This window comes from Cherax quadricarinatus, chromosome 9 (assembly GCF_038502225.1).
Source record: "Cherax quadricarinatus isolate ZL_2023a chromosome 9, ASM3850222v1, whole genome shotgun sequence".
Taxonomy (NCBI): Eukaryota; Metazoa; Arthropoda; class Malacostraca; order Decapoda; family Parastacidae; genus Cherax; species Cherax quadricarinatus.
Window position 1 is genome coordinate 63,526,147 of NC_091300.1, and position 27,923 is coordinate 63,554,069.

The following is a 27,923-nucleotide window of genomic DNA, read 5'->3' on the forward strand; positions in this document are numbered from 1 at the left end:
AAAAAAAACTCCGACCGTTTTTTTTAATTAAAATGCCGACTTTGTGGTCTATTTTCGTATAGTATTTATGGTTGTATTCTCCTTTTCTTGGTCTCATTTGATAGAATGGAAAACATATTATAGAAATAGAGGTGATTTTGATTGATTTTACTATAAAAAGAACCTGGAAGTGGAGCTCAAAGTAGGGGAAATGTTTGATTTTTGCCAATGTTCAAAAGTAAACAAATGATGTCATTGTCCAATAAATGTCCAACTAGCCATTCTAATATGCAGTCATGAATGGGTTGATGTTATTTATACAATTATTACAGTATTGCAGTAGTCTGCATAATAGTAAGTCTTCTATTTTTTGTTTGAATAAAAATTCAAAATAGAAAGCAAGAGTAATATTAGAGGGGACTGGAGACATAACTGATGAACAAAGAAAATGTTATTTTAGAGCCAGGAATGTCTGCATTGTTCATTCTGGACCTTATTTTGAAATTGCCATATTTTTTAATTTTCGTGAAATTGGCCAAATTGCAAATTTCTGACCACATTATTGGGTAGTTGAAATCGGTAAATGGGCAGTTTCTTGTACTCAATCGATAGAAAAAATGGAGTTATAAAGAAATAACTATGAGTTTCATTGACTGGAACAACGAAATTAGCCGAAAATAGGGCTCAAAGTGGGCAAAATCGCCGATTTGTATATATCGCCGAGGTCGCTAACTTCGCGAGAGAATAATTCCATCAGTTTTCCATCAAATTTCGTTTTTTTGGTGTCATTACAATCGGGAAAAGATTCTCTATCATTTCATAAGAAAAAATAATTTTTTTTTTTTTTTTTAAATTTTGCGACACCAGGAGACACCTCAGGATTGGGGTTGCGACAGTCAAGGGGTTAAGAACTGACAGCACTTTTTTACTTTTGTGCTTTTGGGCCATTATTATGCAGTGTAAGAGGTATTTTTGGGTCATAGTAAACCATAGATAACTGAAACTGCAGATACCAAATCAGTTGATACGGGGGTTCAACCATACTTTTATATCAAATATAATTCTCCATACATATACAGTATATATGTGAAATTCAGTATGATATATTTAACAAAATACAGCAAGTCCTTGACTTAACATCCCTTAAGATAACAGAGTTCAATAATACAGAACAAAATCCACTAGATCAGTTATGCAGTTTATAAGGAACAGATAACACAATGACTATTACCAGCCACCCACTTTACTCCCGTCCCCTTAGTCCCTTAAACCCAGGGTTTACTGTACAGTGGAACCTCAAAAATCGAACGTATCACATATCGAACGTTTCGAAAATAGGACCATTTTTTCAGACAAACTGTGTCCCTATTATTGAATGTGCCCCTATTTTTGGACCACCGGGTATGGGACCTGTCTGCCGCCTGCTCTGTCCGCGTCCCCGCGCAGGCGCCGTGAGCAGTCTAGCTTTGTTTATGCTTGAGTGAACACTAACCTGCGCTCTCATTCACACATTTTACGATTATTTTGTTGTGTTTAGTGCTTGTGGGACTGTGAAATAAGCTGCCATGGGCCCAAAGAAACTTGCTAGTGGTACCCCTGTGGTAAAGAAAGTGAGAAACACCATAGATTTGAAGAAGGAAATAATACAGAAGTATGAGAGTGGTGTGAGACTTGTTGAGCTTGCCAGGATGTATGGGAAAAACAAGTCGACCATTGGTTCTATCCTGTCAAAGAAAGAACAAATCAAGGAAGCTTATGTTGCGAAAGGTGTTAATATAGGGAGTGGATGAGGTACCTTCTTCAAAGATTAAGGAGATTTGTGTCAAGTGGAATGATGTCCAAATGTTTGTGCAGAAGTACCACCCTGAGCAAGCTGAAACAAGCCATCTTTGCAACAAGTTCAGTGACAGAACCATGTCCCATTTTAGGGAAATGTTAAAGAGGTGCCAGAAACAGAGGACTGTGGACAGTTATTTTGTGAGACAGGGGTCCAGTGACTCTCAAGCTGGTCCTAGTGGCATTAAAAGACAGAGAAGGGAAGTAACCCCAGAGAGGGCTTTACCTGAAGTCCTCATGGAGGGGGATTCTCCTTCCAAACACTAACCCCAACTCCCTCTCTCCTCCTCCCTATCTTCCAGATGCCATCACCAATCTTCAATAAAGGTAAGTAAAAATGTTATTTTATATGTATTACTATACATAATTAAAAACTATAGTATATGTTGTATGTAAAACTGTAATTAATCTCTATAAAATGTATTTTTTGTGTGAATATTTTGGGGTTTCTGGAACGGATTAATTGTATTTCCATTATTTCTTATGGGAAATATTGCTTCGAATTTCAGACTTTTCGAATTTAGAACTAGCTCCTGGAATGGATTAAGTTCGATTTTTGAGGTTCCACTGTACTTTAAAATATATTTATTACTCTGTAAAATGAATGGAGATGATAGGTTTTGGGACCTGACGAGCTGTTGGAGTGTGAGCAGGGTAATATTTTGTGAAGAGATTCAGGGAAACCGGTTAGCTGGACTTGAGTCTTGGAAATGGGAAGTACAATGCCTGCACTTTAAAGGAGGGATTTGGGATATTGGCAGTTTGGAGGGACATCTAAACTGTCGTATCTGAGCGCCTCTGCAAAGATAGTGATTATGTATGAGTGATAGTGAAAGTGTTGAATGATGAAAGCTTTTCTTTCTTTTTAGGTTTTTCTTTTTTTTTTTTGGGTCACCCTGCCTCGGTGGGAAACAGCTGACATATTAAAAAAAATATATAAAATTATTCTTAACAGAATTGTGCATACAGTACCTCTAAAAGAAACTGTCAACAAGATAGAAATCATTGGCATTTTACCATTTTACAAACATAATATTAATAAAGTGGAACTGGAACAAAAACTTTAAAGCTTAAATCTTAAGTGTTTCTTCGTTTTTTGATCACCCTGTCTTGGTGGGAGACATCCAGTGTGTTACGGAAATTCTAACAGAGAGATACTTGAAATAATCACTGTCCATTGTGATTCAATGTTCTTCTCTTGCTGGAGCCCAAACAGAAGCCTCATCTTCCATGCTTATTTTACACAGTTCCATTATGATTACTGGTAACCAAAATGTAAGCTGTCAGATAGTTTAACAGGAAAGTTCACAGTGCACAGTCAGTCTTGGTATTGTATCACATAGGCTGTCTAGTGCAAGAGAAAACGACAAAACGTTGAAATACACTCATGTCTTTTGTGGTGTTGGCTCAAGAATTTATTTTGTAGGCACTGTATTTTTATTTTACAGTTTTAATGTGGTATTAAAATGAAGTTTATCAAATTTCTGCCCATAGCCGGAACAGCTTACCATGAGCAGCAAGTGAAGTTTTATATCACAAGATGACGTCAGATCTGGTGGTGATCCAAGCTAGTGACTTACAACAGCTAAACTTCCTTCATCAAGGCAGCACTAGACTCAAGGTAAACTGCAAGTTATTTCAACGGTTCCTCCATCATATGTTACTACAACAATATTTATGATAGTGTTTATAATATTGTAGGTTATTACCTTAAACATTCATCATGGATATTACGCTGACAACTTTTACAATTTTTTTCTTTATAATATTTTTTTTTTTTTATTTATTAATTTGAACTTGATACAGAGAAGTACAAAGGAATACAGTTATTAAAGTGCAACATGCCAAAGCCACTTGTATGCAGAGCATTATGGGCAGGCTTAAAATTAACTTAAGATTAAGTAGCAATGATATATTCAGTGGTAAAAACATTATTGTAAACAGATAACAATTTAGCACAAATGAGTATTACAAAGACAGGTCATATGGTCATTTACTGTGTTACTGAGCATTCAATAGAATGGAGTATTCTCTTAGGTAATGTAATAAAAATTAACAAAGTTTGATTGGGTCACAGGTTAAACATTTATGACATACAACAATGAGAAACATTTATGAAATACAATTTATGTGATACAATTATTCAGTATTTATATAGTTGTGGATGAGTAAGTGATTTTTGAGAAGAGACTTGAATTTATAAACAGACAGTGTTTCTTTTATATTCACAGGTAATGAATTCCAGATTTTAAGGCCTTTTATGTGCATTGAGTTTTTGCATAGCGTGAGGTGGACACGAGGAACATCAAAGAGTGATCTGTGCCTTGTGTTATGGTCATGTGTTCTGTTGAGGTTGGTAAGGAGATGTTTGAGGGGAGGGTTTATATCAGAGTTAAGTGTTCCATGTATGTAGTAGGTGCAGTAATAAGTATGGATGTTTTGTATGGTGAGTAGGTTTAGAGTTTTGAATATTGGTGGAGTGTGCTGCCTCTAGTGGGAATTTGTTATCATTCTGACTGCAGCCTTTTGTTGGATAATTAATGGTCTGAGATGGTTAATTGTTGTTGAGCCCCATGCACAGATTCCATAGGTGAGATAGGGGTAAATAAGTGAGTGATATAGGGCCAGGAGGGCTGACTGTGGAACATAGTACCGTATCTTCAATTCAATTCACTTCAAGTTTATTCTCTATAAGGGTTACAATGTGGGGTTTACAGGTTTTGGGTATTGTGTCGTTTACATGTTATAAAATACTAATTACAGAGGGGGCCACTAGGACACCTAGCATGGTTAGGCATTTCGAGCAGACTTAGATTAATTCTTAACATTAAATCCTTACAGATTATGGTATTAAGGCTAAGTGACTACATCATAATTTGTGAGTTTAGCAATGTGAATGTTTTTGTTTTGGCACAATACAAAGTCTCTATATTGGAGTATCATAGGCAAACTTATGACTAGTTAGGATTTATTATTTTAAGATTAAGATTAGTATTTCTGGGTTTATAATCAGTGGGTGAGTGTGTAATTGTGAACCACCAGGTGGTTATCATGTAGTTAGTTGTCAGGGTGGATCAGGGAGATAAGATGTTTTCTAACTGTAGTTTTGAAGGTGATGAATGTGTCTGCAGTTCTAGAGTTTTCAGGTAGGGTGTTCCAGATTTTAGGTCCTTTGAAATACATTGAATTTTTGTAAAGGTTTAATCGAACACGGGGAATGTCATAGAGAGGTTTGTGTCTGGTGTTATGCCTGTGGATCCTGTCACAACTATCAAGAAAGCATTTTAGGTCAAGGCTAATATTGGAATTTAAGGTCCTGTAGATATAGATTGTACAGTAGTAAGTGTGGATGTTTTGAACAGGGAGTAAGTTTAGATCTATGAAGAGTGGGGGGGGTGTGTTGCCAGGGATGGGATTTAGTGATTATTCTTACTGCGGCTTTTTGTTGGGTTATTATTGGCTTTAGGTGTGTTGCTGCAGTTGAACCCCAAGCACAGATAGCATAGGTGAGGTATGGATATATAAGTGAATGGTATAGTGCGAGAAGGGCAGTTTGCGGCACGTAGTATCGTATCTCGGAGAGGATCCCAACCGTTTTGGATACTTTTTTGGTTATGTGTTGGATATGGGTGCTGAAATTTAGGTTGTTGTCGAGGTATAGGCCAAGGAATTTGCCCTCATTATATCTGGCAGTTAGAGTGTTGTCGATCTTAATGTTAAGTTGCGCAACACCTACTCTGCTACCAAACATAATATAGTAGGTTTTGCCAGTGTTAAGTGTAAGTTTATTGGCTGTCATCCAAGTCGATATTTTGAGCAGCTCTTCATTAACAATGGTGTTGAGGGTGGCAAGATTAGGGTGGGAGATGACAGAAGTCGTGTCGTCAGCAAAGAGAATAGGTTTCAGGTGTTGGGATATGTTTGGAAGATCATTGATGTAAATGAGGAAGAGCAGGGGTCCAAGGACACTTCCCTGTGGAACTCCAGTATCAAGTGGCCTTATTGATGAGGCTGTGTCTTTAATGGTGACATTCTGATACCTATTAGAAAGGTAGTACAGTGTATTTAAAATATGCAAGCGCATGGCCTCTTATACCTAGTGGTCAAGTTTGTGGAGTAGGATGCCGTGGTCTACTGTGTCAAATGCTTTTCTTAGGTCAATAAAAATTCCTAGCAGATATTCCTTATTTTCCAATGCTGTGTAAAGCAGGTCTAGCATTTTTATAATTGCATCATTAGTGCTTTTATTTTTCCTGAATCCAAATTGGCAGGGGTTGAGTATGTTTTGTGACGTTATAAATGAATATAGTCTCCTGTGCACGAGTTTCTCGAAGATTTTGGATAGCAATGGTAAGTTTGATATTGGCCTATAGTTGTTTACGTCTGTAGGGTCACCACCTTTATGTATTGGTGTAACCCTTGCTGTCTTGAGTAGTGTTGGGAAAGTGCTAGTTTCTAGTGACTTATTAAAAAGTAATGTAATAGCATGCGAAAGGACATAGGCTGCTTGCTTGTACAATAATGGTGGGACATGAGAAAGATTCCCCGAGTTATTTTTAAGTGACTTTATGATCGCGGTGACTTCAGTGGGCTCAGTTAGTACAAGATAGAAGGAATTTGGAAAATTCCCATCTAGGTAGTCCCTGGCACGGGCATTGGTACGTGGGATTTTACTGGCGAGATTAGATCCTATGTTTGAGAAGAAGTCGTTTATCTTATTAGATGTGTCAGTGGGATGCAGTGGTGTTTCATGAGGTTTAGTTAGAACAATATTCTTGTTTTTTTCAGTTTGTGGGTCTCCAGAATCTGGGAAAGTGTTTTCCAGGTCTTTTTTATATCTCCTCTTGTGTCAGTGAATCTGCTGGAGTAGTATAGTTGTTTGGCTTTCTTTATTAATTTGGTGAGAACTGTTGAATATTGTTTAAGAATATCTTTGTGTATTAAGCCCTGTCTATATTGCTTTTCATATTGGTGTTTCTTATCAATGGATTTCAGAATGCTGCTGGTTAGCCATGGGCAACCAAGCCGTTTATTCGTGATCTGTTTCGTTTTTATATGACAATGTTTGTTGTATAGTCTAAGTATTTTGTTAAGAAAAATGTCTGTCCAATCGTCAGTACCATTGGCATTGGAGAATTCTGTAGGCCAGTCAACAGTCTCTAGGTCTGCTGTGAAATTCCTTATTGAGGCCTCGTCATGGAGTCTAAATGAAACTTTGTTGTATTCGAGTGGTGGCTTACTAATGTTTGTTAAGAGGAAGGTTGGGTAGTGGTCAGTAGTGCTGTCTATGATTATCCCTGATTTAAGGGGGGCTAGTATATTGGTTCACATGTGGTGTATTATGGTTGCACTTGTCTCAGTCAGCCTGGTTGGTTTAGTTATTGTTGGTATGAGAAGTGTGTTCTTCATATTGTTGATGAAATCAATTACAGTCTGATCATCTGGTAGGCCAAGGTTGATATTGAAGTCTCCAGCTAAGAGAAGGTGGTGCTTGTTCATTTGTCTGTTTGTTATTAGTGACTTTAGATTCTCACTGAAGTTTGGGATGTTTGTGTGGGGTATCCGGTATATGGCACCGATTGTTATAGGCGTCTTGAGGTTTTTTACAGTAAAATTAGCAAAAATGTATTCCTTATATTCATCACTAAAGCAATTAGTGCTAATACAAGATAGTTGGTTAGAGTAATAGATTGCAGTACCACCCCCAACTTGGTATAGTCTGCAGTTGAATATACAAACTTGAAAATTTGGCAACAAAATGTTATGAAAAGTATAAAATAATGATTAATGTACAAAAGTAAAATTGACTGGTAGTAAATATGGTGTTTAATAAAATTTTAGTAAGTAATAATGATTACAAAAAAGATTAATTAGCAAAAAAATAAGTGAAAAAGTAATGTTTATTTCAAGTATTAAATTTTAAGAACAGTTATTTGGATTCAATATTGCACTGGTAGTTATACTAGAGGTTCTTCGGCAGTACAAGGTATTTAAGAGTACTCTAAGATAGTAAATGTGGTATTAAAACAGGTTATGGTAATTAGACAAGTAATGGTAATTAAATGATGTCAAAAATGTTAAGAGTAAATTGTACTGATAATAAAAATGGTAATTAATTATTAATTTTAGTAAGTAATATCAATTAATGATATTGAAAAAAAATATGAGGTAGTAATATGGACAGAGAAAGTATCAATTCAGCTAATATTTAAGCAAACAATAGTAAATAAGAAAATTACATAAGGTGACTTATGCTTACTAGTAAAATCACATAATGAGGTAGTTGATTATTTAATTACTAAGAGATTGTACTATGAAATTTGAACAATAATGGAGCAAAACATACACTACGCTACGTAGGCTTTTAGGTTGGACATTGTTTAGTTATTCTCTGTAAGATTAGTATCCCTGAGAAATCGTGATAGATCATTCTCGTTCGTGATTGTGTACAGTTGACCTACATTTGTTTTCCTAACTAGAATTTTCCCATCCCGTGTGAAGCATTGGTGTATTGTCATTATTCTCCCGCTTAAGTTTTCTGAATCTATACAGGAGGTTCTGACGTTTTTTGGTAAGACACTCGTTTATGTATACCTCTTTCTTTACTTTAATAGATGTAATTATTAAGTCTTTTTTCTTGTCATGTGAGTGGAATCTAAGCATAACACTTTTTCTACCATGGGATCCTAGTAACCTGGCTTCCTTTATTTCTGACTCTGGTACTGTAACTTTTGTTTGGTCCTTTATGATCTGGAGAGTAATTTCTTTACTGTTCGTTTGGTTCATATCACTGGGAAAAAGTGGACTGTTAACTATTACTGCGTCCGATAGTTTATCTTGTTCAGTTTTATCTTCTTGGAGAGCAAAGTAGTCACTGAACTGGTTATCTAAGTTGTTCTTCCATTCTTTTACTGCTTCTTCAACCTTTGTATTAAGAGATATTATTTGTTCTGTATGGCTGTCTATGACTGTTTGGATGGTCTTGCCATAGTTAGTCATTCCTGGTGTTGATAGCATGCCTACGGCCTTGGAAATTTTTTTGGAAATTTGCTGTATATGTGTTTGAAATTTGAGTCTATTATCAAGGTGGATTCCTAAGAATTTTCCCTCTGTGAGTTTTGTGATAGGTGATCCGTTTATCATTATGTAATTGGCTGTGCAGAAGAGTTTGACCCGTTTGTGTACACATATTGGCTTCTATTGCAGGTTTATATCTTGACCCTCTAACCTGGAGACCTTGCCTCTAGCTCTGTTACCAAACTGAATGAAGTAGGTTTTGTCAATGTTTAGAGTAAGTTTGTTAGTCCTCATCCAGGTAGATATTTTCTGTAATTCGGTATTTACAGTATTGGCTAGCATGACTGGGCTCGGGTGAGAGAAGATGTATGTAGTGTGGGTTTGAGTAGTTGCAATGCATTTGGTAGGTCATTTATGTATATGAGAAAGAGAAGAGGGCCAAGGACACTTCCCTGTGGGACACCAACTGTAATTGGCTGTGTGGAAGAGTTTGCCCCGTTTGTGTACACATATTGGCTTCTATTGCAGGTTTATATCTTGACCCTCTAACCTGGAGACCTTGCCTCTAGGAATCATCTTCTTCAAGGGGTAAACTCAGATAGAAGTATGTCAAAGTATCACTATCATTGGGTATTGGCTAATTTTAATGGTGAAAAAGCTTGATTAAATAATTAAAAATAATGATGAGTTGATAAATGAGACACTTGTGCAACATTTGGGTATCTTTATTCTGGAAATGTTTTTTACCAGCCTGTGGCTTCTTCAGTCGAATGCAGAGAAACATACCCAAATGTTGCAAGTGAAAAAGTTACCTATATCATCCAGTATTTTTAATATTACGATTGTACTTAAAAACTGTCAAGGTAACAATTTAAAACATTAAAAAATCAATGAGCAGTGCACATGAAATAAGCTGGGAATTCAGCATACCTATCAGCATCCAAAATTCATTTGATAGTATGGGATAATGGTGCCAATGTTGTCAAAAGAATTGAAGGGATGGGATACAACAGAGAATAATGAAAGATTTGTGTTCAGCCAGTTACACACTCACAGGTCTCCACATTAAACTCCATTAGCCCACAGTGGTTTCTTAGACCTGTTAAAATGTAAGTGGCCATGACCACTCTTATGAAATCATCAGGTTCACTATATGTTACCAGGTTATCAAAATGATCATCTTTCCTTAAAAGGGTGTTAGAGATTAAAAAAGTTTTAAGCTGTGTTTAACTAGAGGTTGTACAGATGGAGCTAGGTTACATTCACACAGGAAGCCATTCATAATGGTTCTTCATGAATCTGAACACAAAGTAATTTAGGCTTCAAAATACATGTATCTGTTTACCAACAGTTTTCATACAGTAGGCACTCTAATGAGACTTCTCTGTATAGTGTGTATTTTTTATATGTGATTGCAAAAGAATATTGAAAATTAAACAGGATGTTCAGTTATTCAATTTTAGATACATTTTTTTTCATTTGCACTTACAATCACACTATATAGAGATTTTTATGGGAGCTTATTATACAGCATGGTCTCAATTAGTGTGAGTTTGATTAGTGCTAATTTTGATTTAGTGTGAAATTAGTTATAGTTTTTTCCCCAATTTTTCAAGTCCTGCACAAAAATCACATATACAGTAGACCTTCGATTAACATGGTAGTTCAGTTCATGAAAGGTGCATGTAAGGAAAAATTGTGTAAAACAAACTGAAGAACTTGTGGGAAAATACTAGTTACATTCCTTGACCCCGCGAAAATGGCAAACAATTTTTTTTAGGTCTCCAAATTGTAAACAAATAAAAATGATAATGTTATTATAACTGGTTGTTGAGATATACATGTATTATGTTTAATGCATTAGTTAAGGCAATAAATGTTACAGAAATATTTCTTACCTTAAATTGTAGTTGCTGGTGTTTATCGATGATTCTGAACAGGGTGGAGGGGGATGTGGCCCTGCTGGGCTGCAGTGGAAGGTTTGTGGATTGTTTGCTGAAGTGGATGGTTGTGTATTATTTGCTGAGGTGGATGATTGTGGATTATTTGCTGAGGTGGATGATTGTGGATTATTTGTTTAGGTGGATGGTTGAGACTTTGGCACTAAAGTCGATGATTGTACTGGAGTAGTCAGAAATTCTGTGATGTGTAATGTGTCTTTAGCCCCAGAAGAACATATTCACTGTAGTTGTCATTGCTTGTTGATACTGAAATGTGTCGGGAGGGTTGATATGACCCAGTACAATACATGTGCAAACTGACAGGCTATAACCTGTTATCAGCTGTCACCTACAATGTTTTTTTTTTTTTTTTTTAACAAGTCGGCCGTCTCCCACCAAGGCAGGGTGACCCAAAAAGAAAGAAAATCCTCAGAAAGAAAATACTTTCATCATCATTCAGCACTTTCACCTCACTCACACATAATCACTGTTTTTGCAGAGGTGCTCAGAACACAACAGTTAAGAAGCATATACATATAAAGATACACAACATATCCCTCCAAACTGCTAATATCCTGAACCCCTCCTTTAGAGTGCAGGCAACATTGTACTTCCCATTTCCAGGACTCAAGTCCGGCTATATAAAAATAACCAGTTTCCCTGAATCCCTTCACTAAATATTACCCTGCTCACACTCCAACAGATCGTCAGGTCTCAAATACCATTCGTTTCCATTCACTCCTATCGAACACGCTCATGCACGCCTGCTGGAAGTTCAAGCCCCTCACCCATAAAACCTCCCTTACCCCTTCCTTCCAACTTTTTCAAGGACGACCCCTACCCCACCTTCCTTCCACTACAGATTTATACGCTCTCCATGTCATTCTACTTTGATCCATTCTCTCTAAATGACCAAACCACCTCAACAACCCCTCTTCAGCCCTCTGACTAATACTTTTATTAACTCCACACCTTCTCCTAATTTCCACACTCCAAATTTTCTGCATAATATTTACACCACACATTGCCCTTAGACAGGACATCTCCACTGCCTCCAACCGCTTCCTCGCTGCTGCATTCACAACCCAAGCTTCACACCCAAATAAGAGTGTTGGTACTACTATACTTTCGTACATTCCTTTCTTTGCCTCCATAGATAACGTTTTTGTCTCCATATATACCTCAACGCACCACTCACCTTTTTTCCTTCATCAATTCTATGATTAACCTCATCCTTCATAAATTCATCCACCGACACGTCAACTCCCAAGTATCTGAAAACATTCACTTCTTCCATACTCCTCCTCCCCAATTTGATATCCAATTTTTCTTTATCTAAATCATTTGATACCCTCATCGCCTTACTCTTTTCTATGTTCACTTTCAACTTTCTACCTTTACACACACTCCCAAACTCATCCACTAACCTTTGCAGTTTTTCTTTTGAATCTCCCATAAGCACAGTATCATCAGCAAAAAGCAACTGTGTCAATTCCCATTTTGTATTTCATTTCCCATAATTTAATCAGACCCCTCTCCTGAACACCCTAGCATTTACTTCTTTTACAACCCCATCTATAAATATATTAAACAACCATGGTGACATTACACATCCCTGTCTAAGACCTACTTTTACTGGGAAGTAGTCTCTCTCTCTTCTACACACCCTAACCTGAGCCTCACTATCCTCATAAAAACTCTTTACATCATTTAGTAACTTACCACCTATTCCATATACTTGCAACATCTGCCACATTGCTCCCCTATCCACTCTATCATATGCCTTTTCTAAATTCATAAATGCAATAAAAACTTCCCTACCTTTATCTAAATACTGTTCACATATATGCTTCAATGTAAACACTTGATCTACACATCCCCTACCCACTCTGAAACCTCCTTGCTCATCCGCAATCCTACATTCTGCCTTACCTCTAATTCTTTCAATTATAACCCTACCATGCACTTTTCCTGGTATACTCAGTAAACATATTCCTCTATAATTTTTACAATCTCTTTTGACCCCCTTCCCTTTATATAAAGGGACTATACATGCTCTCCGCCAATCCCTAGGTACCTTCCCCTCTTTCATACATTTATTATACAAAAATACCAACCACTCCAACACTATATCCTCCCCTGCTTTTAACATTTCTGTCATGATCCCGTCAGTTCCAGCTGGTTTACCCCCTTTCATTCTACGTAATGCCTCACGTACCTACCCCACACTCACATCCTGTTCTTCACTCCTAAAAGATGGTATACCTCCCTGGCCAGTGCATGAAATTATCGCTTCTCTTTCTTCGTCGACATTTAAAAGTTCCTCAAAATATTCTCACTGTCTTCCCATCAACTAACTCCCCCTACTGTTTTTAACTGACAAATCCATTCGTTCTCTAGGCTTTCTTACCTTGTTTAACTCCAAAATTTTGTCTTATTTTCATTAAAATTTCTTGACAGTGCCTTTTCCACTCTATCATCTGCTCTCCTTTTGCACACTCTTCACCTTTCTTTTACTCTCCATATACCCTACTCTTCTTATAACACTTCTGCTTTGTAAAAACCTCTCATAGGCTAACTTTTTCTCTTTTATCACACCCTTTACTTCTTCATTCCACTAATTACTCCTCTTTCCTCCTGCACCCACGCTCCTATAACCACAAACTTCTGCCCCACATTCTAATACTGCAATTTTAAAACTATTCCAACCCTCTTCAACCCCCCAACTACTCATACTTGCACCAGCTCACCTTTCTGCCAATAGTTGCTTATATCTCACCCGAAATTCCTCCTCCCTTAGTTTATACACTTTCACCTCCCTCTTGCTTGTTGTTGCCATTTTCCTCTTTTTCCCATCTACCTCTAACTCTATCTGTAGCTACAACTAAATAATGATCCGATATATCAGTTGCCCCTCTATAAACATGTACATTCTGGAGCCTACCCATTGACCTTTTAACCACCAATACATAATCTAACAAACTACTTTCATTGCGTGCTATATCATACCTTGTATATTTATTTATCCTCTTCTTCATAAAATATGTATTACTTATTGCCAAACCTCTCTCTACACAGCTCAATTAAAGGCTCCCCATTTTCATTTACCCCTGGCACCCCAAATTTACCTACTACTCCCTCCACAACATTTTTGCCCACTTTAGCATTGAAATCCCCAACCACCATTACTCTCGCACTTGGTTCAAAACTCCTCACGCATTCACTCAACATTTCCCAAAATCTCTCTCTCCTCTACACTTCTCTCTTCTCCAGGTGCATATATGCTTACTATAACCCACTTTTCACATCCAACCTTTATTTTACCCCACATAATCCTTGAATTAATGTATTTATAGTCCCTCTTTTCCTGCCATAACTTTTCCTTCAACATTATTGCTACTCCTTCTTTAGCTCTAACTCCGTATGAAACCCCTGATCTAATCCCATTTATTCCTCTCCACTGAAACTCTCCCACCCCCTTCAGCTTTGTTTCACTTAAAGCCAGGACATCCAGCTTCTTCTCATTCATAACATCCACAATCATCTTTTTCTTATCATTCGCACAACATCCACGCACATTCAGATTTCCCACTTTGACAGTTTTCTTCTTCTTATTTTTTTTAGTAATTATTACAGGAAAAGGGGTTAGTATCCCATTGTTCCCGGCATATTAGTTGACTTTTACAACACGCATGGCTTACGGAGGAAAGATTCTTATTCCACTTCCCCATGGATATAAAAGGAAAAGTAATAAGACCAAGAACTATTTAGATAAAATCAAAGAAAACTCAGATGAGTGTGTGTATATATATGCTTGTACATGTATGTGTAGTGTGACCTAAGTGTAAGTAGAAGTAACAAGATGTACCTGTAATCTTGCATATTTATGAGACAGACAAAAGACACCAGCAATCCTACCATCATGTAAAACAATTACAGCAGAGACAAGATTTTTTACTAAATAAATGTATTCAGAGTAATACCCACCATAATATAAATGCAAGCTATCCAAGAAAACATGAAAAAAATTATAAAATCACGAGAAAAGCTTCACAAAGTTCTGAGCATTTTTTTTTTTTTTTTTTTTTTTTTTTTTTATTATTATCACACTGGCCGATTCCCACAAAGGCAGGGTGGGCCAAAAAAGAAAAACTTTCACCATCATTCACTCCATCACTGTCTTGCCAGAAGGGTGCTTTACACTACAGTTTTTAAACTGCAACATTAACACCCCTCCTTCAGAGTGCAGGCACTGTACTTCCCATCTCCAGGACTCAAGTCCGGCCTGCCGGTTTCCCTGAATCCCTTCATAAATGTTACTTTGCTCACACTCCAACAGCACGTCAAGTATTAAAAACCATTTGTCTCCATTCACTCCTATCAAACACGCTCACGCATGCCTGCTGGAAGTGCAAGCCCCTCGCACACAAAACCTCCTTTACCCCCTCCCTCCAACCTTTCCTAGGCCGACCCCTACCCCGCCTTCCTTCCACTACAGACTGATACACTCTTGAAGTTATTCTGTTTCGCTCCATTCTTTCCACATGTCCGAACCACCTCAACAACCCTTCCTCAGCCCTCTGGACAACAGTTTTGGTAATCTCGCACCTCCTCCTAACTTCCAAACTACGAATTCTCTGCATTATATTCACACCACACATTGCTCTTAGACATGACATCTCCACTGCCTCCAGCCTTCTCCTCGCTGCAACATTCATCACCCATGCTTCACACCCATATAAGAGCGTTGGTAAAACTATACTCTCATACATTCCCCTCTTTGCCTCCAAGGACAAAGTTCTTTGTCTCCACAGACTCCTAAGTGCACCACTCACCCTTTTCCCCTCATCAATTCTATGATTCACCTCATCTTTCATAGACCCATCCGCTGACACGTCCACTCCCAAATATATGAATACATTCACCTCCTCCATACTCTCTCCCTCCAATCTGATATCCAATCTTTCATCACCTAATCTTTTTGTTATCCTCATAACCTTACTCTTTCCTGTATTCACTTTTAATTTTCTTCTTTTGTATATCCTACCAAATTCATCCACCAATCTCTGCAACTTCTCTTCAGAATCTCCCAAGAGCACAGTGTCATCAGCAAAGAGCAACTGTGACAACTCCCACTTTATGTGTTGTTATTAGTATTATTGGGTTGAGGGTTGTGATGGCTCAAGGGCCATTGTGCCCATCTCACTGCTGTGAGATTAACTATCAGAATGCTTTTGTAAATATAAACTATTTAGTACATATTAATAAATTTATTACAGTAAAGGGATATAATACACAAATAACCTGAGACTCCTGTGGTGATAAACAATTTATAAATAAACGGTGTACACTGTGGTGGACTCAGAACTTTGGACAAATATTTATCCTGGTGGTCCCACTAGATTATCCCTTCAATTTTTATTTACTTTATGTACTTTTTAATATCAATCACTAACACATTCAACATTTGTGTAAATACAGCTAGGGTAAGTGAATGACTAGTTGTTGATGGCATAGCAGTATGCAGGTAGCAGTTACTAGCCTTCTTGTATTGGCTTTTAGCTATTTTTTTTCCAAAAGTTACACTGTGCTAGATGAATTTTATGGCACACTCGTTGAAAATATGCTGCAATATTGTAGTAGTGTATCATTGAAAGCGTGTTATGAGGATCGTGTGTTAATCAACTGTCTACTGCAATTCAAATAGTGTGACCATTTCAAAGGATTAATTGTTCACACTAATCAAGATCTTGCTGTATTACACTGAGTGTTGAGAGGCCATGATGGTAAGTGAGAGAGAGAGGCCATGATGGTGAGTAAGTGAGAGAGGTGTTAACCATTAATCTTGACAAAATTGTTACATCACTGTTAACTCTTATGAGGAGAAACTGAAGACTTAATGATTACTCAGGATTGTGGTAGGAGACCTTGAATGACGTCTCATAAACAAGGACAGCAAATATCTCAAGGTATGTTTGTATTGACTGACATAAAGATCAGTTTTGCTTGTCCTGGGCATGTGATGCAATGTGTAGTGGTTGATGGTAGTTAACTGATCATGGTGTTTTTTATTTAATGTTAGTTAATCACAAGTGTTTGCAAATTTATTTATTTTTATTGTATGTTTCCTGCACTACTGATGTTCACACGCTTTATATATTTTTATTACAATAAATTGGTTACTTGCTGTGTGCTAAATAAATTGAATTAATGTGTGTTTTGATACATTATATTTTAGTAATTGTTGTTGGTATGTGTACAGTTTTTTAATCACTAAATTTACAAATTTTGTTTATATATTAGCTTACAGTTTAGTGTACACACAGTACATAGACCTGCATATATTATGCATTTACTGAGTCTGAGACATGTAGGTAGGAAGAGAGGTGAAGTGTTAGGGTTGTGGTGGGGTGGAGAGAAGAAGTAGTATGAGTTTAGGATGAAGATGGAAGGATGAGAATGGTAAAGGTATAAGAGGAAGGCAGAAAGTGAGGTGGAGAATTAAGGTAAATACAGTAAACCCTCTATATAATGGACTAATAGGGTAGTTGGGTAGAGGGTGGATAATAACAGTAATTGTGGTGGATAAAGACAAAATTGTTCTGCCATAATCAATTCTGTAACCAAGAGACTTCGTCCATTGTTTCCGAAGATTGTTACATGGAGGTCTTGTATAGGGAGGGTTTACTGTCAGTAATAGTTTGCAGCAAACAAAAATAGTGATAATTAACAAATTACATTTAATGAGCTTGTACCTTCATGTGTTTTCTCTTCAGTTCTTTTCATAGGCTACATATTTTCTGAATGAGCCTACCCCAGGTAGGCTCATTCAAAACATGTGATATACTTTTACTGTCATTTGTTCAGTACTTGGCCAGAAGTACACAGACATTATATTTTAGAACTTGATAGTGATCATCAGTGGAAGGTCTGTGTGTTGATAGTGATCATCAGTGGAAGGTCTGTGTTGATAGTGATCATCAGTGGAAGGTCTGTGTTGATAGTGATCATCAGTGGAAGGTCTGTGTTGATAGTGATCATCAGTGGAAGGTCTGTGTTGATAGTGATCATCAGTGGAAGGTCTGTGTGTTGATAGTGATCATCAGTGGAAGGTCTGTGTGTTGATAGTGATCATCAGTGGAAGGTCTGTGTGTTGATAGTGATCATCAGTGGAAGGTCTGTGTGTTGATAGTGATCATCAGTGGAAGGTCTGTGTGTTGATAGTGATCATCAGTGGAAGGTCTGTGTGTTGATAGTGATCATCAGTGGAAAGTCTGTGTGTTGATAGTGATCATCAGTGGAAGGTCTGTGTGTTGATAGTGATCATCAGTGGAAGGTCTGTGTGTTGATAGTGATCATCAGTGGAAGGTCTATGTGTTGATAGTGATCATCAGTGTTTATAAGTTACATAGCTAGTTACTAGCAGTGTTTATAAGTTACTTAAATACTAGCTGTGTTTATACTTGATATAACTAGCTACTAGCAACGTTTATAAGTTACTTATGAAAATGTTCATTTCCTTGCAAGGCTTACAATGTATGGTTTACATATTATAAAATATTAGAAAGAGGGCTACTTGCAAGCCTAGGCACTTCGGGCAGACTAATACTAATTCTTACTCTATTTTGGCACAGGTTATGGAGCAGTACATTTTAATATACCTTATTACATACTGATATAAAAGTTAGGTAACTCAAGTGATTAACTAGATTTATAATAATAAGATGCAAAACATATAACAATATTACAATTAGTAAATTTTGTAATGGGAATGGTTTATCTTGGCATGATACACTGTTTCTATCAAAGCTCCTATATTGGGAGAGTATCTTGGGCAAACTTAGGACTAACTTAAAATTCATTAGGCAATACCTGTACGTATTAGGAATTTTATGTTTACAGTCATTTGGGAGAGTGTAAGTGTAAATTAGGGGGAATTACAGATAGCGAGAGTAAGTCTGATTTGTTTTGGATGTGTTCATGATACTAGCAGTGTTCGTAACTGACATAATTAGCTACTAGCAGTGTTCATAAGTTACATAGCTAATGGCAGTGTTTATAACTTACTTAGCTACTAGCAGTATTTATAAATTACATAGCTAGTTACTAGCAGTGTTTACAGGCATGGTTGCAGAATGCAGTTTTTTTTTGTTTTTAAAATTTCACTTATTGTGGCAAGATATTTTTTTTATTTGTACCTTATATATTGCCTTCTTTTATGTCACTATTAAGTTTCTTATATAAGTATATAACTATATATTTTCTGTTTTGTGTATACTTTCTAATGTATTAACTCTTTCATTGTGGTCTCCCTCGAAATTAAAAATCCCATCATATCACAGTTTTTTAAATAATTAAATAATTGTATCTTCTGAAGTGGAAAGAGGATATTTTCCTGAAGGTAAAGACACCAAAAATGAAAAATTTGGTGCCAGGGTTATGGAATTATGCAGGTGAGAAGTTGAAGGTTGAGGATCACTGTAAGCAGCCACAATTTCACCCACTTTGAAGCCTATTGTAGGCCAATTCCTTTGTTTAAAGTGACCCAATCTCTGGTCATTTCACTGGGTGACTTCCGTTCTGTTGATTGAATGTAAAATTGCCCTTTTAACTGCTCATATGTTGGTAATTTTGCCAATTTTACACAAATTACAATGAATTCAAATGTAAAACAGTGTGCAATAAACACTGTAGACATTCCTCCCTGAATTAAGCCTGAATGCCTTCCATCCCCCCATAGGCGCTGTATACTCCTACGGGTTTAGTGCTTCCCCCTTGATTATAATAATAATGTAGACATTCCTGCCACTAAAGCAACCTTCTCTCTGTTCATGAATCACATCTCAGGCCTCCCCTATGTAACACTTGTCCTCCGTATTGTATTCACTATCACACAAAAATAATCAAGAGTTTTACCTTATTTCCCAGCTAATAAAATATGTATAAGAAAGAGTGATAGGCTGTTTTAAGCAATCCAGATAATTGAGGTAGACATAGCCAAAATCCATGAAACAGACCAGGAGGGGCACCTACTCTTCCTCAGGAAATTCACCAAAAATCGAACATTTCCACAACCTTGAGGTCTCTTTCAAGCCACTGCTGAAACCATGAAAACCACCCTAGAAAATGGATCGAATTTGTTATTTTAAACCAGACAAAGTGAGAGGGTAGTTGTTTCCATCATGCACTGTGTGGGGGCAGGTTTTTTTTATAATGCTCATACCCACCGCACAGACCTATTGTCTGGTGTCAAGTTCAAACTTCACCGCTGATGGCATATTTGACGATCCTGTGATTAAGACAAATCTAAGTCTGCAACGCTGATCCAACTGACATAATTACATCTACAACACTGATCCCGCTGACATAATTACATCTACAACACTGATCCCACTGACGTAAGTCTATGTGAAAGACAGTGAAGGGGTTATCTAGATATGTAATTATGTACTGTATTGTCTTTTTCATGTGTACTTTTTAATGCAGTCTTTATTATAATTGTGCTTATTCATGGTTGTAGATATTGGCAGTAGTATTAAATGTTTATTAAGGAATGTTTAACAAGGAACATGCTGTAGTTTGTACTGAATGTTTTGTTTCTAAGCACCTTGAGGGTTTCTGAAGAGTCACCCAGCAAGTCTTTGCTATGTTTCCCTCATCTGTGAGCGAGACGTGCATAAACTTGGTCTGTTGTTAGTATGTTTGTTGCTTCATACCTATCATCATCTTTGTTGTACCCTACCTGTCACCAAGTTTGTTGTACCATTACTGTCACCATTTTTGTTGCACCATACCTGCCTGTCACCATCTGTTGTACCATTACTGTCACCATCTTTGTTGTGACATACCTGTCACCATCTTGGTTGTATCATTACTTTAATCATCCTTGTTCCACTATGACTGTCACCACCTCCTGGTTAGTTGTACTACCCATGGTCTCTATGTCTGCAGGTAGTGTGTTTCGACCTGAGTCCCTCAACAATAGTGCTTGGTGCTAACAGTGGCACTGTGTATGTACTCGACCACGAGACACTCACACTCAAGCACCAGATACCAACAGAAGTAAGCACATGATTTTTTTTATGGTAAGCTGTTGTAAATGTCCTCTATATAGTTAGATTTTTTACTTTGTAAATGTGTTTCAAAGAGTGAATCCAAATTGAAAAGCAAGCTAATAAATTTTGGATGTATAGTACGTTTTTCAATTGCATTCGCCAAAAATCACACTATATAGAGGGGCTTCTTAAGAAAGTTTACTATATAAATTAATTTCTTAGTCAAGTTTTTTATTTGTCTACCTTCAGAACATTATATAGTACTAAGAAATTTATGAACTTTGGAAAGGCAAGCTGTCAGTACAGTGGACCCCCGGTTAACGATATTTTTTCACTCCGTAAGTATGTTCAGGTGCCAGTACTGACCGAATTTATTCCCATAAGGAATATTGTGAAGTAGATTAGTCCATTTCAGACCCCCAAACATACACGTACAAACGCACTTACATAAATACACTTACATAATTGGTCGCATTCGGAGGTAATCGTTATGCGGGGGTCCACTGTATTTATCTTGAGGAAGACTTACTGGAGTGTTTACCAACCAGAGTCATCCCTCATGCAGTGACTGCAATAGGGGCCATTAGAATCATTTTCTAATCAAAAATTACAACAAGAGAATCTGGTTTACCCATAAAACCCCAGGTTATAACTTGAGATTCAAACTGGAACAGTAATTTGCTGTGTGTTATTGTCTAAGTTCCCTATTTTAAATTGAAATGGGAACTAAGGCTATAACATATTTTTTTATTTCCTGTTTTTTTTAATACAATTTTAGAACTATGCAGTATATATTCACTAGAGATGAGTTCATTATTTGGTAGAGACATTGATGATTTTTTTTTTTTATTATTATTAACACACTGGCCGTCTCCCACCAAGGCAGGGTGGCCCGAAAAAGAAAAACTTTCACCATCATTCACTCCATCACTGTCTTACCAGAAGGGTGCTTTACACTACAGTTTTTAAACTGCAACATTTTTTTTTTTTTCAACAAGTCGGCCGTCTCCCACTGAGGCAGGGTGACCCAAAAGAAAATACTTTCATCATTCAACACTTTCACCTCACTCGCACATAATCACTTTTATAAGTTCATAACACAGACATAGTGGTGATATACTCTTTCTTCTTTAATTAAGTTTCTAACAGACATAGTGGTGATACCTGGAGTATACCTGGAGAGGGTTTCAGGGCTCAGTGCCCCTGTTGCCTGGTTTGTGACCAGGCCTCATGGTGGATCAGGACCTGATAAACCAGGCTGTTACTGTTGGCCACACGCAACCTGGCATATGAACAACAACCCGGTTGGTCAGGTACTGACTTTAGGTGCCTATCCAGCACCTTCTTAAGGATGGCCAGGGGTCTATTAGTAATCCCCCTAATGTAGGCTGGGAGGCAGTTGAACAGTCTTGGGCCCCTGATGCTTATTGTGTTGTCTCTTATATTGCTAGTGGTGCCCCTACTTTTCATTGGGGGAATGTTGCATTGTCTGCCAAGTCTTTTGCTTCCATAGGGAGTAATTTTTGTGTGGAAGTTTGGTACTAACCCCTCTATGATTTTACAAGTGTATATAATTATGTATCTCTCCTGCCTGCGTTCTACAGAGTTGTAACGAAATTATTTGGCGATGCTGGTAGCGGGGAGTAAATGGCCATGGCCCAGGAGGGCCATGCCCACGAAGGAGAGAGCTAGTAGGACTTGTTGACTGCTGCTAGGCCGCTGAGTGAGTGAGGCAGATGCAGGGGTGGGCATAGTGAAGTGGTAAACCTATAGGTGGCAGCACCAGCATGGCGCAAAATATGAACTCAGCTGGCAAACAGCATAGGCTGTCTGTGCAGACAGTACAGGCTGTCTACATTTGCTCGGCTACCTACCTCGCGTCGTCCCGACGCGACAATACTGGTGGTAAAAAAACTCAGTCTCTCTCTCGTAGGAACAGGGCACAGAACACTAAATAAAAAAACGTGTATATACATATGGACATGGAAAAAAAAAACTTCCTACAGGGGGGGAAGAAAAAAACGTGTGGGATGTGCTAAACATCGTGATCAAAGGCAGTGAGCGTCGAAGGGCATCACTGCACGCCTTCCTGCATCTGGACAGATACTGCAACACAGGAGACATCGCTGCGGCTGAGCTGTGACGTAATGGGGTACGGTGTCCTCTAGATCAGTGAAGCAGACATTGTAGGAGTCGCTGCAGGTTTCACTCAACCTGGGGCACTACATGCTGGTGCCCTCGAGTGAGGCATTTTCAAAACTTGGCAACTGGGCAGGACTTCTGGCAAGTGACTCAGGAGGACACTTCTCGACTGGTACTGTCGCTGGGTTGTCACTGCCGGTGAGCGTGGAGTGAGTCGTGGAGTGAGTCGTGGCAGAGACGACTGGGCAAAACATTTGGGAGTCGTAACATCATACACCAGACTGCAGTGAGTGAGCTAGTAGTCAAAGTGACATCTTCTTTGTGCAGGCTGCTCACTGAAGCTTGTGACACGAGGCTGACACAGTGCCTGCCGACAGGGCTAACTGCAACTTGACGAGTGTCATTCTCTCGGCAGTTGGAGTTATAGCAGAGGTTAGTCTAAGCATCCCCAGACTTGTTTCTCTACATATAACTGCACTCTGAAGGTCTGGAGGTGAAGTGAAACAAATCTCGATGGGAATCGTAGCAGGTACAATTCTGCAGAACATCTATGAGCGATGAGCATAAGAGCTTTCTGTACGAAGGGGCTCATACGCTCAGGCTGACAAATATCAGCTGTCAAATGCGCTGGTCACACCGGGTGACAGGCAACAAAGTGCTACACAGGGGTCTGACCTCAAGACCACACTGAACACACGGAAACTTTACACACACCCGCAGTACATGCGGTACAACATGGCTTAAACTAGCAAATGATGCTTTTCTGTTCACAAAACTGACACTAAGCCATACACTAACATGTGAGAACACTGACTGAGAGGAATTAATTAACACAACATATATCTTCTCTCAATCTTCTCGACAATACTGACATAATTACTGAAACACTCGATGTGACATCATGTGATGTCAGGCGTGACGTCGCGAGGTGACATCAGAAGCACTGTGACATCAGCAGACATCTCAGGGTGACGTCAGGCAGACATTGTGATGTCATGAAGTCGGGCAGCAGCATCGATAACTCACGTGGCTCGTAGATCCACATGGCTTCGTCCACACCCCACGTGGCGTCATGATCTACGTGGCTTGCTGATCCACATGGCTTGCTGATCCACATGGCTTGCTGCTCCACATGGCTTGCTGATCCACGTGGCTTGCTGATCCACGTGGCTTAGTGATCTACGTGGCATGCTGATCCACGTGGCTTCGAGTGGCCTCAGGCACTCGGATACACAGCTCTGGCAATTAATTCACATGGAAAACAGCAGAAACACAGCAGAGGAAGTGAGTGCATAGTGGTGTATGGTAGTGTGGTGGCGCAGAGCGTGGGTGAGTGTATGGCGAGGGAGGATCTGGCCACTTCCTCCTCTCAAACCCACAACACGGCGAAATACTCACACTGGACGCAGAAATCACCACAAACTCGCCTCTGGCTTGCTGAAATAGCTGTGTTGAGCTGAACAACAACATCAGAACATACAAGAGATGCTGAACACGTGACTTGAGAAACAGCATGGGACGCTGTGGCGGGGGGTCACTGGAACACCATTTACAATTCTAGAAGAAATTTGGGAAATTTTGGCTAGATCCTGCTTGTACCTGTGTCTGGATGCTAAAGCATGCAGACACGACATCAGGATAACTCGTTGAGAGACGGATGTTTCTAGTGTAGGGTGATGAAGTGAACACAACTTCATTCCATTTCCTTCCTCTCTCCGGGCAAACACAACTGCTGCGACCACCGCTTCCCACCATTTATAACGTGATTATTTTGTGTTTCTGGTAGCGGGGAGTAAATGATACGTCTTTGGAGGCTTCTTTACTTTATTTGAAAAATTGTGGTGTGTGGCTTTTGTGTTGTGTGACCATTGCCCAGGAGGGCTATGCCCACGAGGGAGAGAGCTAGTAGGACTTGTTGACTGCTGCTAGGCCGCTGAGTGAGTGAGGCAGATGCAGGGGTGGGCATACTGAAGTGGTAAGCCTATAGGCGGCAGCACCAGCATGGTGCAAAATATGAACTCGGCTGGCAGACAGCATAGGCTGTCTGTGCAGACAGTACAGGCTGTCTACAGAGTACAGGTTAAGGAACTTCAAGTGTTCCCAGTATTTGAGGTGGTTTATCGCAGTTATGTGTGCCATGAAGGTTCTCTGTACATTTTCTAGGCCAGCAATTTCACCTGCTTTGAAAGGTGCTGTTAGTGTGCAGCAATATTCCAGCCTAGATAGAACAAGTGACCTGAAGAGTGTCATCATGGGCTTGGCATCCTTAGTGTTGATGATTCTCATTATCCATCCTGTCATTTTTCTAATAGATGCGACTGATACAATTTTATGGTCTTTGAAAGTAAGATTCTATGTCATTATCACTCCCAGGTCTTTTACATTAGTTTTTTGCTCTATTGTGTGGTTGTAATTTATTTCATATTAGGATATAGTTTTAATTTCCTCATGTTTTCCATATTGGAGTACATAGTTGAAATTGCTCATCATTGAACTTCATATTGTTTTCTGTGGTCCATTTAAAGATTTGGTTGATGTCCGCCTGGAGTCTTGCATTGTCTTCAGTGGATGACACTGTTGTGCAAATTTGGGTGTTGTTCATACTCTTCCTTTATAAATGCATAACATATAGTCAAGTCAGAGTCAAAGTAAAAGTAAAAGATTTATTTCAGCATAATGCAATGTACAGATGCCCCGCGGATTGGTGGCTAAAGCTCTCGCTTCACATGGTGAGGGTCCGGGTTTGATACCTGGCAAGGGTAGAAACATAATATATATATATTATAATAATATATATATATATATATATATATATATATATATATATATATATATATATATATATATATGCCAAGTGAGTGTAAAACGAAATAGTAACCTCTTCTCCTGTATATATTACTAAATGTAAAAGGAGAAACTTTCGTTTTTCCTTTTGGGCCACCCCGCCTTGGTGGGATACAGCCGGTGTGTTGAAAGAAAGAAAGAATATATAATATATAATATATAATATATAATATATATATATATATATATATATATATATATATATACAGTGGACCCCCGCATAGCGACCTTAATCCGTGCAAGAGGGCTGGCTGTTATGCGAAATGTTCGGTATGCGAATGAATTTTCCCCATAAGAAATAATGGAAATCAAATTAATCCGTGCAAGACACCCAAAAGTATGAAAAAAAAATTTTTACCACATGAAATATACATTTTCCTACATACAAAGAGAAGGATACATGCACAATAGTAGAGTAGTACATGCACAATATATATTGTGCATGTACTACTCTACTAAATGAAGAATAAATGACACTTACCTTTATTGAAGATGCAGCAATGACTGATGAGACACTGTGTCCTGGGAGTGCCTTTTCCTCCTGAGTACTGTAGGTCCTGTTTGGCATTTTCTTCCAGAACAGGCCTTATCACACTGTGTATGCCACTACGATTCTTAAATCTCTCAAACCTACCTTTGCTGGCTTTAAATTCACCAATATGAGCACTAGTTCCAGGCATTTTTCCCTGTTCACCTGGGTGTTAGTCGACTGGTGTGGGTTGCATCCTGGGAGACAAGATTAAGGACCCCAATGGAAATAAGTTAGACAGTCTTCGATGACACTGACTTTTTTGGGTTATCCTGGGTGGCAAATCCTCTGGGGTTAATTGTTTCTTGGTATTCTCAATAAGCCACACCAACAACGGTGGTACAGCAGCTGACGGTGGTACAGCAGCAACAGACGATGCTACAGCAGCAACAGACGATGCTACAGCAGCAGCAGACGATGCTACAGCAGCAACTGACGATGTTACAGCAGTAGCAGACGATGCTACAGCAGCAGCAGCAGACGATGCTACAGCAGCAGCAGCAGCTGACGGTGGTACAGCAGCAACAGACGATGCTACAGCAGCAACAGACGATGCTACAGCAGCAGCAGACGATGCTACAACAGCAACTGACGATGTTACAGCAGCAGCAGACGATGCTACAGCAGCAGCAGCAACAGACGATGCTACAGCAGCAGCAGACGATGCTACAACAGCAACTGACGATGTTACAGCAGCAGCAGACGATGCTACAGCAGCAGCAGCAACAGACGATGCTACAGCAGCAGCAGCAGCTGATGGTGGTACAGCAGCAACAGACGATGCTACAGCAGCAACAGACGATGCTACAGCAGCAGCAGACGATGCTACAACAGCAACTGACGATGTTACAGCAGCAGCAGACAATGCTACAGCAGCAGCAGCAACAGACGATGCTACAGCAGCAGCAGCAGCTGACGGTGGTACAGCAGCAACAGACGATGCTACAGCAGGAGCAGACGATGCTACAGCAGCAGCAGACGATGCTACAGCAGCAGCAGACGATGCTACAGCAGCAGCAGACGATGCTACAGCAGCAGCAGACGATGCTACAGCAGCAGCAGACGATGCTACAGCAGCAGCATATGATGCTACAGCAGCAGCAGACGGTACTACAGCAGCAGCAGCAGCTGACGGTGGTACAGCAGCAGCAGCAGCAGCTGACGGTGGTACAGCAGCAGCAGCTGACAGTGCAGCAGCAGCTGACGGTGGTACAGCAGCAGCAGCAGCTGTACCACCAATAGTAGCAATGGTTGATTGGGGTTTATTATACAACCTGGCCAGCTCGGAGACACGCACTCCACTTTCATACTTATCAATGATCTTTTTCTTCATCTCCATAGTAATTCTCACCCTTATTGCTGTAGGGTTGGCACTAGAAGCTTTCTTGGGGCCCATGGTCACTTATTTTCCAGAAAAAATCACCAAAAACACTGTAATAATACGAAATGTTCCGATTGTATGCTTGGATGTTACCGCGGAGGCTGGCTGGTAAACAATGCCACCGGCGGAACATGTGAGCGTGGCTCAGGCCGCACATTGGACGCGTCTCGGACGAAGGGCGTTGAGCGGGTTTTTGGGCG

At 39.1% G+C, this 27,923-nt stretch overlaps 1 protein-coding gene across 3 annotated transcripts in view; it reads left to right on the forward strand.

Annotated features, from left to right (window-relative positions):
* The window catches only part of p (WD40 repeat domain-containing protein pink), an 88,407-nt gene that overhangs the window by 9,167 nt on the left and 51,317 nt on the right, over positions 1 to 27,923 (forward strand). For all 3 annotated transcript variants that reach the window (XM_053772699.2, XM_070083454.1, XM_070083455.1), the window contains exons 2-3: positions 3,310 to 3,436; positions 20,724 to 20,834. In XM_053772699.2, coding sequence (XP_053628674.1) covers positions 3,356 to 3,436; positions 20,724 to 20,834 — 192 coding nt within the window. In that variant the 5' untranslated portion in view covers positions 3,310 to 3,355. The remainder of the gene's footprint in view (positions 1 to 3,309; positions 3,437 to 20,723; positions 20,835 to 27,923) is intronic.